This window comes from Dermacentor albipictus, chromosome 1, assembly GCF_038994185.2.
Source record: "Dermacentor albipictus isolate Rhodes 1998 colony chromosome 1, USDA_Dalb.pri_finalv2, whole genome shotgun sequence".
In the NCBI taxonomy this organism is placed as follows: Eukaryota; Metazoa; Arthropoda; class Arachnida; order Ixodida; family Ixodidae; genus Dermacentor; species Dermacentor albipictus.
In genome coordinates this window covers 121,952,320-121,967,052 of record NC_091821.1, presented here as the reverse complement: position 1 = coordinate 121,967,052, position 14,733 = coordinate 121,952,320, and the positions used below count along the sequence as shown (strand labels likewise).

At 47.9% G+C, this 14,733-nt stretch overlaps 1 protein-coding gene across 3 annotated transcripts in view; it reads right to left on the bottom strand.

The window, feature by feature from the left end:
* LOC135904821 (RUN and FYVE domain-containing protein 2) overlaps nucleotides 1-14,733 on the bottom strand; it is a 116,904-nt gene that overhangs the window by 25,305 nt on the left and 76,866 nt on the right. For all 3 annotated transcript variants that reach the window (XM_065435804.1, XM_065435805.1, XM_065435802.2), the window contains 2 exons: nucleotides 7,916-8,002; nucleotides 857-986 (listed from right to left, as the gene is read on the bottom strand). In XM_065435804.1, the coding sequence (XP_065291876.1) occupies nucleotides 857-986; nucleotides 7,916-8,002 (217 nt within the window). The remainder of the gene's footprint in view (nucleotides 1-856; nucleotides 987-7,915; nucleotides 8,003-14,733) is intronic.

Genomic DNA, 14,733 nt, shown 5'->3' with positions numbered 1-14,733 from the left:
TGTGGCAGCGCTGGAAACTCGCGATCCCGAACCATCAGACCCCTTTATTCTTTCGATCTTCTATCCACGCTTTGCCTTGCGTTACGCTATCTGGTTGCCTGCTCGCGCTGGCGCTGATGGGCTGTCTCTACCATCCGTCTAGTCTTGCCTGTGCCTTAAGCGCATTTATTGCACGCCGCAACACATGCCGGTTGTAAAATAAACTATATCTCCCATCGCAATGTTTCTTAACATTACTAGAGGGAAATCTGGCGTTGCAGCTGCTCCCACCGCGGAAATCTGGCCTAGCATTTCTTTCCTTTCTTTTTTTACCTAGTTAGAATACACAGAGAAAATTCGTACACAGCGGTCGTCTTGTGAACCGTGTTCCTGTTTTTAATTTGTGTTGTTAGCCTACGGTTTTTAGTTCTTCCCCGTACGAGTTATACGCAGATTCGTCCATGATTTGGCACAGATTCGTTAAGAACGCATATTCATCTTATTTTATTGCTCTTTGTAGTCATGTTGTTCTGCACTCTGGCATCGCAATGTTACCAGTGGCGAGTTTTACGTTTTCAACCAACTGATACGATCACGCCTGCCAGCGCATAAATATGCTTCAACAGTTTTGGCGTCCGTGAAGATAAACGTAGGAGACATCGGAGCCATGAAACACACCGTGGTTAATAATTCCTGATGTTTTAAACAAATAGTTTTTACCTAATGTTCTGAAAGTAGTCTAATGGTTGAAATTACAGACTAAATTGGTTGAAATTACAGACTAAATTGGGCGAATTATCGCCGTAACAATGAGCATCGTTTTACTATACAGGGCCCCAGGTACAGGGCGAGAGAGACACGGGAGGGGTAGACAGACCTGTGCCATCTGCTGGTAGGCATCAATGCCGCGCTGCAGCTTGGCGGCTTCCTCCTGCTGATCGGCCACCGTGGCCTGGAGCGACACCCGCCATTCGCGCTCAATCTTCAGGTCGGATTCCAACAGAGACCTGGACGCGAACGACAGTAATGCGTCTACGCACGTTTTCGGCAAAAGTCTAAACAATTGACAAGCAAACTGTTGAGCGCATTCTGACGCGCTTGTAGCTACGGCAGCGAAGAAAAAAATAATTATTCAACCTTCTGCGAGATTAGCAGGCAACACACACACACACACACACACACACACACACACACACACACACACACACACACACACACACACACACACACACACACACACACACACACACACACACACACACACACACACACACACACACACACACACACACACACACACACACACACACACACACACACACACACACACACACACACACACACACACACACACACACACACACACACACACACACACACACACACACACACACACACACACACACACACACACACACACACACACACACACACACACACACACACACACACACACACACACACACACACACACACACACACACACACACACACACACACACACACACACACACACACACACACACACACACACACACACACACACAGGGTGTTTCAGCGAACACATTAAAAAAGTATTAAAGGGTGCCTGTGGCAGATAGCACAATTCTAGTTCATGAGCTGGTCAACTCGAAGCGGCGGACAGTCGCACACAAAACTGAAACGCAGAATCGACTAATTAACAAAAATACGCTAATTAAGTTTTAACTAAGTACTTTATGGCCCATAAAGCAATTTACAAATTCCAGCCGTGGAGTTCGCAAGGCGGATACACTTGGAACAAATTCTCGGGATGACACCAATTCCCGAACATTGCGGGGAAATGCATTGGCGTTCCAGTATTCTGTGCTTTATTGCATAAAACGGCGTTTTTTTAGAAAGTAATATATATATATATATATATATATATATATATATATATATATATATATATATATATATATATATATATATATATGAACCCACCGAATTCATGTTTTTGGTGCCCTGATTGGGGAGAAGGAGTTGGAGTAATATATATATATTGTCGCGAAGCACTTTGAGCAGTAAGCGCTCGCGACTAGAACGTTGGAGCAGCGATAGGGAGTGTAGCCGACCGAGCACCGAAACAAGGTTGTTCTTTCTCTTCGTCGTTGTCTCTCTCTTAGCCACAGCCCCACTGCTCCCTATTTTACAGTACAGTTATCTCCCCCGCGGAAAAGGAAGCCGTCCCGGCGACCTACGGGTAGGACAGCACAGGCGGATCATAGTAGGGCTTGAGGCGCTGGGCATGCACAATTTCGCGTCCACGGCGGCGATGATCCAAAGGTAGCTCGAGGGGTTCCACAATATAGTTGACTGGAGACGTTTGTTTGATCACGCGGTATGGGCCTTGGTACTTCGACGCGAGTTTCGGTGACAGTCCGGTGGTAGAGGCTGGAACCCAAAGCCACACTAGCGAGCCAGGAGCATAGGATACAGGAGCATTGGAACTATCTCGATGGTGCTTCTGGCGTTGCTGGTCTGCTGATGTAAATATACGGGAAAGCTTGCGACACTCTTCTGCGTGTGCAGCAGCTTCGGATAGGGTAGTTGTTTCCGTGGAGTCAGGGCGGTACGGAAGGATAGTATCCATTGTGGAAAAAGGTTCGCGTCCGTACAGGAGAAAGAAGGGCGAAAATCCTGTGGTAGTCTGCGTGGCGGTGTTGTAAGCGTAGGTCAGAAAAGGTAGAACATGGTCCCATTTGGTTTGGTTGGATGCAACGTACATGGCCAGCATGTCACCAAGAGTGCGATTAAAGCGCTCGGTCATGCCATTAGTCTGCGGATGATACGCAGTAGTGGTGCGATGAATGATGCGGCATTCTTTGAGGAGAGCCTCGATGACGTCGGAGAGGAAGACGCGGCCTCTGTCACTGAGTAATTCCCTGGGAGCTCCGTGGCGAAGGATGATGTGGCGCAGGAGAAACCAGGCGACGTCACGTGCAGAAGCGCTGGACAAAGGGGAAGTTTCCGCATAGCGCGTAAGATGGTCGATGGCCACGATTACCCAGCGATTGCCATCTGATGTGGTTGGCAGAGGTCCGTAAATGTCGATGCCTACTCGATCAAAAGCACGTGCTGGGCAAGGCAAAGGCTGCAATGGGGCGGTTGAACGACGAGGAGGATCTTTACGGCGTTGGCAAACCAAACAGGAGCGGACATAATGATGGATGAATCGATACATCCCCCGCCAGTAGTAACGAAGGCGTAGACGCGCGTATGTCTTCAGTACCCCTGCATGTGCGCACTGGGGATCGTCGTGGAACGCTGCGCAAATATCCGAACGCAGGTGTCGCGGGATGACAAGCAACCATTTGCGGCCGTCCGGGAGGTAGTTGCGACGGTACAGGAGCCCGTCGCGAATGGAGAAGTGATGTGCTTGGCGACGTAATGCGCGATTGTTAGTGGGTGTTGATGGGCTGGACAAAAAACGCAGCATGGACACAATCCATGGGTCTTTCTTCTGCTCCAGAAGAATGTCCGTGGCAGCAAGGGAAGACTCGGACAATGAGGCTTTCGGGAAGCGAGCCTCGTCTGTTAGTGGCGAACGAGACAAGGCATCCGCATCCGAATGTTTTCGGCCAGAACGATACAGTACGCGAATGTCATACTCCTGCAGTCGAAGGGCCCATCGAGCAAGACGACCGGACGGTTCTTTTAAGGATGACAGCCAGCACAGCGAATGGTGATCAGTTATGACGTCAAACGGGCGGCCATAAAGATACGGACGGAATTTGGTTATGGCCCAAATTATAGCGAGGCATTCCTTTTCTGTGACAGAATAGTTCGATTCAGGTTTAGTGAGTGCACGACTGGCGAAGGCAACGACGTACTCATCGAAGCCGGCCTTTCTCTGAGCGAGAACGGCCCCAAGGCCAACGCCACTGGCATCCGTGTGTATTTCAGTTGGAGCGCTGGGGTCGAAGTGGCGCAGGATTGGTGGTGACGTCAAGAGACGACGCAGCTTTGTGAAGGCGGCATCGCAATCCCGTGACCAGGTTGAAAGGTTGTGGCCACCATGAAGAAGCCGCGTTAAAGGTGCAATTATAGTGGCAAAATTGCGGATGAAACGGCGAAAGTAGGACGCTAATCCAATGAAGCTGCGCAGTTCTTTCAAAGTCGTTGGTCGGGGAAACTGGGCAACAGCTTGTAGTTTCGCCGGATCAGGAAGTACACCTTCTTTCGACACGACATGGCCGAGGATGACCAGCTGCCGGGCAGCGAAGTGGCACTTCTTCAAGTTAAGCTGGAGGCCAGCATCGGCGATGCACTTTAGGACGCGTTCAAGTCGAAGTAAGTGGGAAGGAAAGTCCGGTGAAAAGATAACGATGTCGTCCAGATAACACAGGCATATCTGCCATTTGAGGCCGCGCAAGATGTTGTCCATCATTCTTTCAAATGTGGCAGGCGCATTACACAGGCCAAATGGCATCACGGTGAATTCAAATAAACCGTCAGGTGTGATGAAGGCCGTTTTCGGACGGTCTGACTCAGCCACTGGCACTTGCCAGTACCCGGATCGTAAGTCTAAGGATGAGTAGAATTCAGCGCCTTGGAGACAGTCTAGCGCGTCGTCAATGCGGGGTAGCGGATAAACGTCCTTGCGAGTGATCTTATTAAGTCGCCGGTAGTCCACGCAAAAGCGAATTGTGCCATCTTTCTTTTTTACCAGCACTACAGGAGAAGCCCAGGGACTGTGCGAAGGTTGTATGACACCGCGTTGGAGCATGTCTGCAACTTGCTCAGCGATCACGCTACGCTCCGTGGCGGATACACGATACGGTCTGTGGTGTAAAGGCGCATGGTTGCCGGTGTCGATGTGATGGACAACAGTGGAAGTACGGCCTAAGCGAGATTGTTGTAGGTCGAATGACGTGCGAAAGCGGTCAAGAAGATGGACGATCTGGGCGTGCTGCGCTGGAGTGAGGTTGGGATCAATACTCTGGTAAAATGTTGGGTCACACGGCGGCGTGGGAGGAGAAACTTGAAGGGCCAGAGCGTCAACCGGAGGAGAAGCCGGGTCGTCAGGCACATCGTAAAGGAAGCGTGGTTCGATTTCGTCGGCATAACCAAGACACTCATTGTGGAGCAGCCTGGCAGGGCAAGGGAACAGGTTCGATACATAAAGTGCGCTCGAACCTTGTCGAATGGCAAGAAGGGCAAAAGGAAGCAAGAAAGGATGGCGGCGAGCAACAAGCGGAGACGGCGTGAAAAGAACTGTGGAGTCGGAAAACCCAATGCAGGAAACGGGTACAAGTGCGGCAGAGTATGGAGGAATCTCGGTGTCGGCGGTGACGAACACACGACTGGAAGTGTCATCAGTATCTTCAAAAACGTTGGTGCTGAATGGCGACAGCGCGAGTTCAGCACGGGCACAATCTATAACGGCATGATGAGAGGACAGAAAGTCCCATCCTAAAATCATGGCATGGGAGCAGCGAGGCAGAACAACGAACTCAATATGGTATAAAGCGCCGCTAATAACAACACGCACGGTACACTTCCCTAAGGGTTCAATCGGCGCAGCGCTAGCTGTACGTAATGAAATGGCTGAATAAGTCGTCGCGACTTTTCTAAGGGTAACACGAAGCTGGTCCGAAATCACTGATATTGCTGCTCCCGTGTCTACAAGCGCATGAACGGCAATGTCTTCTGCATAAACTTCAAGGACGTTCGCAGGAAATAAATGAGGGCTTGAGGAGTTCGCTGAGATCGCAGTTCTTGCCTGTGGAACTGCGGTCCTTAGTTTTCCTCTCGGATAGCTTCAGGACGACGGATAAGCGGCGACAGAGAACGCCGACGGGGAGACGGAGACCGACGGGTATTGAAGGGTCGGGAAAGAGGAGACGAGGCTTCGAAGCGCTGAGCGGCAGTAGCAGAACGGGACGGAGAGTCGAAACCGTTACTTTGTGCCCTCGGAGAATCCGAAGGATACCATCCACGCCGGCGGCAAAGCCGTGCTACATGCCCAGGTAGGCCACACGAATAACAGATAGGCCGATTGTCATGGGTGCGCCATGGATTGAGAACAGCGGGCGTAGACTGTTGGAAATATTGGCGAGGTGGGCGCACGGGCTGCTGTGGCGGCCAGTAGCTGCTTGGGGGGGCAGGAGAATATGTTGCAGCTGCTTGCGGAGGTGAGGGAAAGGCGCTGGTAAGTCTGGATTGATTACCTGCAGAAGGAGGCCTTGGATTGGCGACAACGGCAGCGTACGTAAGTGGCACAGGCGTACGAGGCGGCTGATGAGCAAGTGGTACTGCGTTAGCGACTTGCTCCTGTATCAGGTGACGGAGATCTGGAGACAAGCGCGGCTCTGAGGCTGAAGCGACTGGCAGAAGAGAGAGTTGGCGCGCCACCTCTTCTCGGACAAATTGCTTGATGCTGTCGAAAAGGTCTGAAGTGCAAGGAGTAGAAGTGACGCCATCACTCAGAGCTGAAAGCGCGACGTCCGGAGCAAGAGCTCGGCGCGTAGAAAGCCGCTGTTTGCGCAGCTCCTCATAGCTCTGGCAAAGCGTTATGATGTCGTTGACCGTCTGAGGATTCCTTGCCAAGAGCATTTGGAAGGCGTCGTCTTCTATGCCTTTCAAGATGTTCTTGACCTTGCCATCTTCGGTCATATCAGGGTCTATACGCCGGCAGATGTCAACTACATCTTCAATGTAGCTCGTAAAGGTTTCGCCTTTTTGTTGGGCACGACAGCGAAGCTGCTGTTCAGCCCGAAGTTTGCGCACAGCAGGGCGACCGAATACTTCTTGAAGTGCCGTTCGGAATGCTGACCAGGTGGAAAAGTCAGCCTCATGGTTGCGGAACCAAAGATGGGCGACCCCGGAAAGGTAGAAAGGGACGTAGCCAAGCTTGTCAGCATCAGACCATTTGTTGTGGGCACTCACTCGGTTGTATGATGACAGCCAGTCCTCTACGTCATGATCGTCAGTTCCATTGAATATGGGTGGATCCCGTTGGCGTGGCGCACCAGAACAGATGACTGGAGGCGGTGCCATGGGTGGCGCGGTAGTGCTAGTCTCCTCAGGCATGGGAGATGTGACAGGGATCGTCCGGCTTCGGAGTTCCAGGTTGGCAAGAAGTCCAGCACCTTCCACCAAATGTCGCGAAGCACTTTGAGCAGTAAGCGTTCGCGACTAGAACGTTGGAGCAGCGAGAGGTAGTGTAGCCGACCGAGCACCGAAACAAGGTTGTTCTTTCTCTTCGTCGTTGTCTCTCTCTTAGCCACAGCCCCACTGCTCCCTATTTTACAGTACAATATATATATATATATATATATATATATATATATATATATATATATATATATATATATATATATATATATAATACTCCAACTCCCCAACTCCAGCGTAGGTGATCAGGTCACCAAAAACATGAATTCGGTGGGCTTATCACGTAAATGTATCATGCTCCGTGCCACATTGGCCAGCGAGAACAATATCAGCATACGAACGACGGACAGCGACTCTTTAGCAGATAATGTCGGCCGCATCATTCACAGGCACAAACTGGATTTGCGAATTATGTGGTAGGTTTAAAGAATTTAGGGGGGAAAACAAAGAACGTTTGCTGCTGTTAAATTCTAACCACCGTCGATCCAAATCCATTGCTGCGTCATTGATACACTGACAATCGAAGAACGATACACTGATACAAACGACAATGAGACGACCACACTTCAAGTCCACTCCTAAATCTACTTCATCCCTTGTCCAATATTGAATGCATTAACGGCCCTTGTCCTTTTACCATCTTAACAAAAATAGAGCCCTATCTGTGTAGGTAACATACAGCAAGAAAAGGCGTACACACTTCTGCGTGAACACGATGTATAAGTGGTTCATACCTGTAAGTGAAAAGCCATCGTGGTACATCACAAGCAGCACCAGGCAAAGATGGATTAGTTACCTTTTTTGATCTTTGTCAATGAGCTGCTGTCCTAGGCTTCTCGTTGTTTCTTCGAAAGCCTGCTTTTGTTTCTCTATCGACTGCGCTCTGAAACCAATCATTAGTCAAACGGTTATGTAACGTATAAAGAAACGTGAAGGAACGCCACTGAGAATGTTCTATGCACAAAAGGCATTTCAGTGTTTGTAATACATTGCCCAACATCGCGTCCTACCCGCTGATGCGGCACCTTGGCCTACAGCAACCATATGGCGCTGTTGCAGCAATACTGATCCTAGCAGCACCAGCGAAAAACAACCACTGATGCTGGGCTAAGTCTGGACACAAGAATATATGGCACTGTAGACACGCACTTCAAAAGCCATGTTAGAAAAGAAAACCGCCAGACCGTTTTTCACATCTTGTACCGTTCATTTCATTAAAAAAAGAAAAAGAGAACTGTTTCAAGTAGACGTGCATTGACATTCAACAAAAGGGTGAATCACAATCGGAATAAAAGCAGAGCGAAATAAGAATAGTAGATACCCATACATTCGTGTCCAGGCTACAAGAGAGACCGGTCACTGCAAAAAGTTTCTTGTGCACGAGTGTAGCTCCTTCAGATAATAACATGGCGTTCAAAGCTAAGACGTCAAATTCGTTGTAAATATAAAAAAAAACTAATAAAAGAACACTACAGAAAGTGCAGAACCGGCATTAGCGCCGCTGTGTTATTTAACCTGGCAGAGACAACTTGCAGCTCCTACCTTTACAGAGGCATAATTATTAAATGCCGAAAAGTTTTCATGAAAACTTTAGTGACCATACCTGCGCTATAGACGGTTTTACTCGCGCGATAACAGCAGCGAGAGAGCGGCCCCAACTTCCGGTCACGGGCCTTATCAATCTGCTGCGCCGGAACACAAAGCGTATTTTTAAGTTTTTCCACTGTGCGGAAAGTATATTTCTAAGTTTTGAGATAAGAGACATGCACATTACGCCTTAAGATTAATACGTAAAATTTCTCGTATAACTTACGGCAACCTTGACTTGTAAGATTGTCGTTATGTGCTGAGGAAAAGTGTTGAAAATCTGTGGGCTTAAATTTTAACGCACTCCTGCAACTCGATATAGCCGCCAATGCTTTTCTTGCTCGCTACATTTAGCGGGCTACGTCAGTGAGCAAAACCGAAAGCCGTCCAGGGCCCATGTTTGTAAGCGGCTAAAGGGTCTATACAGTGCTGAAGCTGACCGTTAGCCAAGGCTAATTCATTACTGCGAAAGCAATTATGCGAACGCTCGAGGCGCAACAACGCTGCCGGCGTTGCAAAGTTGGCGCATGTGCGGCTCGCGCGCGGAGTGTTAAGCCTACAGCGATGCGGGTTAAGTTTGGCTTCAGTAGCGACGAGGCGAAGTCGACGCACAGGTCAACGCTACACTCAATCGCCTCGGCGGCGGAGGAGCCAAGGCAGCGTTCCGCCTTCCGCTGCTGGCATGAGCCTTGTGTGCACGCTACATAAGCACACTTTTGCGTTCCTGCTCGGCTGCAGTGTGCATTCACTGCTACGAGAGGAAACGGCAGTAAATACCAAACTAGCGTTGTCTGATGTTTCGCTGAACACTGACTAACTCTGACGGTTTCCCGAAGGTCTCATCTCGCGCACCATCGAGGTGCGACAACTGCGCAGCACCAATGGCGACGCTCATCATCACGGCAGCGTTGTGAGCCGCCTGGAACAGTTGCCAGGGCGCTGTTTCTTCCACACACCAGGAGTTGCATGCTGGGTCGCGCCAACAGGTCGCAACCGCCTATAGTTGGAACACATCATCCGAGGAGTCGAAGCACAACGCTAAACCTTGCTGTCGATGTCAATGCTTCGTCCTTGAAGCGATACTACCATTTTCTTTTTTTCTAAATTGTGATTTTTTTAAAAATCGATGCCAAACTTTCGGGTTGCGGATTCAACCCCTCCCCCCCCCCCCCCCCCCATTTAAACAGTGCTTACAGACTAGAGCACTGCATTGGCCCAGGCCGGGGCCAGCGTTCAAAGCCCGAGGCCGGCCCGGGTCCACGACTCCAAGCCAAGGCCCGGACTCGCGCCTGAATGAGCAGGCCTGGCGCGGGCCGGCGCTTGCATGACAAGGCGTGACTTGGGCCCGCAGAAGGAACTCGAGTGTACATGCGTTAAGTAGACGTTAATAGCTTAGGTCAGTGCTTCTGAAACTACGGTCATGACCATTTTTTCATGGAAGGTCCAACTATATGCACATTCTGCTTGCCGGAACAGACATGAATTTTCAGTCTCGGTGCCCATACTTTTAACGCTTTTTCGTTAAGAGTACTACTACTACTACTACTACTACTACTACCACACACACACAGATATATATATATATATATATATATATATATATATATATATATATATATATATATATATATATAGTAAGCATTTATGCTGACTTCATCTTCATCTGTACAAAGTCATCCTCAATCATCGGCTCGTGTTAGTGTTTGCGTCGGCGCCATTTTTCCTTCTTGGAATAAAGCGACGGTTTAGATCGCCGTTTATTTTGCCACGGGCAAAACAAACGCCGATCTAAACCTTCGGTAACCGCAAAGAAAACGTTACCAAACACACCCTACCAACCGCAGCCACTTTTGCTTCACCGAAACTGTAGAATCGCGGTTCAACAGATATGGCTGTATCAAGAAACCAAATACATCCTTCTCATTAAAAGACATGATTAAATCAATCCTTGTTGAAAACATTAAGAGGTATTTTTGTTAGCTTTTTCTATTGTGGTTAAGGCAAATGTATCAGCGTCATTGGAAAAAGTTAATTTTCAGAAGGCTTATAGAAGTGTGTGTGTGTGTGGGGGGGGGGGGGTCATGGTAGGATTTGGTACTACTAAAAAGTACTCACGTACTGGAAAGGTTTGAGGAACACTGGCTAAGGTGGTATATCGAAAGACGTCAATGTAACCCTGTAGTGACAATAAGACGTTGCAACGAAAACCTACACCCGCCGTGGTTGCTTAGTGGCTATGGCGTTAATTGCGCTACTATACACGAGGTCGTGGGATCAAATCCCGGCGGCCGTATTTCAACGGGGGCGAAATGCAAAAACGCCCGTGCACCGTACACTGGGTGCACATTAAAGATCGCCAGGTGGCCAAAATTATTCCGGAGTACCTCACTACAGCGTGCCTCATAATCATATTGTGGTTTTGACACGCAAACACGTTTTTCTGCAAAGCAATTGTGTACAGCTAACATAAAATAGTCAACAAAAAGCAAAGGCTTGGTTGTATATTCTTGGTAGGTAATTTTAGTTAAAAATCTTGCGTACACGTTATGTTTATAACACTATAGGGATTAGTATACACAACTGTTAAATGTATTTTTATGATAAATAGTTCTTGCATCAAGAAAAAAAAACGTACAATCCTATTAGACGTACAGCAAGCGAAAGTATCCGAAATATAAAACGCGCATATTCCGACTTGTGCACGAATGTAATGAAAGAGGCAATGATCGTGTACAGCAAGATTAAGCTATCACAATATGATCAGGCTACGACAGCTAAGAGGATTTTCTCCTTTACTTAAATTGCAATTCAAGACACCGAACTTTCTTAACACCAAGCACAGTTACATGCGCGTGGGTGGGGCATGAGCTTCCACACTGCCGAACCCACGACGAAGCACTTGAATGAATTAATTGAATTCTGGGGTTTTACGTGCCAAAGCCACAATTTGATTATGAAGCACGCCGTAGTGGAGCACTCCAGATTAATTTTGACCACCCGGGGATGTTTAACGTACACCCAATACAAGGAACACGAGCGTGTTTGCATTTCACCCCCATCAAAATGCGGCCACCGCGGCCGGGATTTGATCCCGCGACCTCCTGCTTAGAGTGCAACACCATAGCCGCTAAGCGACTGCGGCGGGTGACGAAGCACTTATCATCCATAGATTTAGGGCCACGAAGAACATTGCTAATGTAATTAAGGCGGAAGCAATGGATGTGTATTGTAATGGCCACTTAACAGTCTTCAATGTTGTGCAATAAATTAAAACAAACTGTAAAACAGCGCAAATGCAATAATTGTATTGAAACAGTGCAATTGCGAAAGCGGTAGCAGTGAAATCATATCAAGAGCGACTATTAGTATCCATCTTTTTTCCTTTATGGAGAGGAAAGTTTGTCTTTGTTCAAGCGAAAAAGAAACTAAACTTCTACCTGTATGTTTTTTTTTTGTTCGCTAAAGTAATCAAGAGCCCGTTTTTTTCCGACTTATCACTTTAGCTTCGCACAAAATATCTTGGGACTATGCAGAACGCCCGCATGCGCTCAAAGGCCCGACCTAGGCCCATCAAAGAATGGGCCCAGGCCGGGCCCGCGGCTGCAAGCCCAAGCCCGGCCCAAGCCCGAGGGCATCAGGCCAGGGCCCATAAAGACCGGCCCGCGGCCCTTGCAGTGCTTTACTACACACCCTCTTAGACCAATACAAGTAGAAGTCATGGCAACAACATATGCCATGAGTAACTTAATATCCGACAGTTTCTACCCCGCTATGAAATGATTTCAATATGTCACCATCAAAACTTGTTAGGTACGCAACGGCACAAGGGTCACACGAGCACGCACGCACGCACGCACGCACGCACGCACACACGCACACACACACACACACACACACACACACACACAAGGCAAAAAAATTAACAACAATAACAACAAACACGCCCAGCGACAACCAACTGCCCCACCTCCGAACACCTCTGTAGGACGGCTAAGCACAGGCGAAAGACACCGACGAGTTAAATAACCTTGCTCGGAGGCTTGCCAACGGTGCGCCTAGTGTGACGTCTTAGTGGCGCGCACACGTGCATGTCATGTATTTTAAAGCGAAGCTTTCTTTGATGATGTAGGGGTCCCAAAACATGGTTCCTAATCACGAGGGGGATTTGCCACACAGGAGTTGGTGAAAAGTTCACACAATAACGAGAAATGAAAGAAACAATCGAAAATCAAACATTGCATAACATAACGGCAACAATTATAATGGGGCATACTTCACAAAAAGAAATCATAATACACCACGGTCGGCACCTCTAGCCGCATAATATTCAGGACGCTTCAATGAACATATGCAGAGCTCCTGTATAATGGACCCGTAACTGGCACCAAGCTGCTACGCACCAAAGGACAATAGGCTTGATGTGGATAAAGTTAAGCTTAGATTACTAGTCAAAAATACAAAGAATATTCTGCAGATAGACGGCAGGATGGAATGAAAAAAAAAACAATCAATTGTTTCTTGCTCGTTACAAAAACAAAAAAGATAAAGGTTATTTATTGAAAAACCAGACCTAAGGTAAAAATTTAGATGCGGAAGCTTGATAATGTCAGCTCACGTTATCGTGAAGGGTATTTCTTTACCTACGCCCTCAGGGTTTTCTTTTTCAATTGAATTCTTTCCTTCCTTATACAAGCAAGAGGAGCAAGAGCTAAATGCCATGTGGCCTGACAGAGGATCTCGCTCCTGTTGACGTTCGGCATACAGGTACATTTCGGTATGCAGGTTCAGGCATGTGGCTGTTCTCGTCGGCTGTCTCGCCAAGTACAAGCTGTCGCTTAATGGAGAAGCGAGTTGTACGTCTGATAGCCGGTTTCGAACTGCGAAAATCCCTGTAGCAACCCGATGTTCTATCCACAAGCCCCCCATCCTTCTTTTTTTATCTTGCACTGATCGATTGCAGGGCACAGACACTAGTAGGTAGCATAAACAGACAAACAAGCTGATCTGTCTCTTCCACTAGCACGGCGACACAGACACATACAAAGAGCCTCTTAAAACTTCCCAGTCGTCCTTAGAACATGCTGCTCAGCCAAAGCTCAAAGCTTTGAAGGAAACGCTAAAACGGTGGTAAGTATTATCACACCAATATAGAAAACCACTATGAAAATTTGTTCAGTGTGGCCAATTTTATCGCGTAAAATGACCGTCTCCATCAACAGTCATTGTTTTAAATGTTACATCCTGAAACCTTGCCCGTCAGAACTTGCATGGCTACGTTCAATAGGCATATTCGCATGGTCCATTAATTGTCGTCCGTGCAATGTACGCGAAACTACTGAATATTGTTTTACAAGCTAAAAAGATGTCATCATATTTTGGGATGCACTTCAACAAACTTTTCAAAAAGAGTCTGACTTAAATCCCTATTCCGTGCGATATCCCAAGTCAATTAGTTGTGACAACATATCATTTGATATGTTTTTACTTATAGGAATGCATAGCCTGTGTAAAACGTTGTACCAAACACTTAACCTATAATTTCCTTAGCAACTCATTTCAGTCAAATAATTGCCCAACTAAAGGATGTACATTGTCAAATTAGGCCACAGACGCATGCAAGGAAAGACTGACGGACACCCTTACCAGCTTTCCTCGTGCAACCTAGTGCTTTGTATGCTTGTAGCGTGGGTCGCGTCTCATAGCAACAGTTTGCTAAAAATGAGAGAGCACGCCGTGATAGCTCACACTGAAGACACAAGTCACAGCTGAAAAGAAGCCAATGCCGCCGCGCCGCCGTTTATTTGCAACAGTATTTGCTGAACCACAATTGTACAGTTTCAGTGGGATAAATCTGGCTGCGGTTGGGAGGACGTGATGAACGAAGCTTTCTTTGTGGTGTCCGAAAGTTTAGACACTCTGAGTGTTCGGTGGCGTTGCTGTGTCGTGTTTCTGTGACCGCCGCCATGCCCGAGGACGGCTGCGGGACGCGTTCGTCGCCGAAATCTACACTGCGCGTCTCGTATCGTG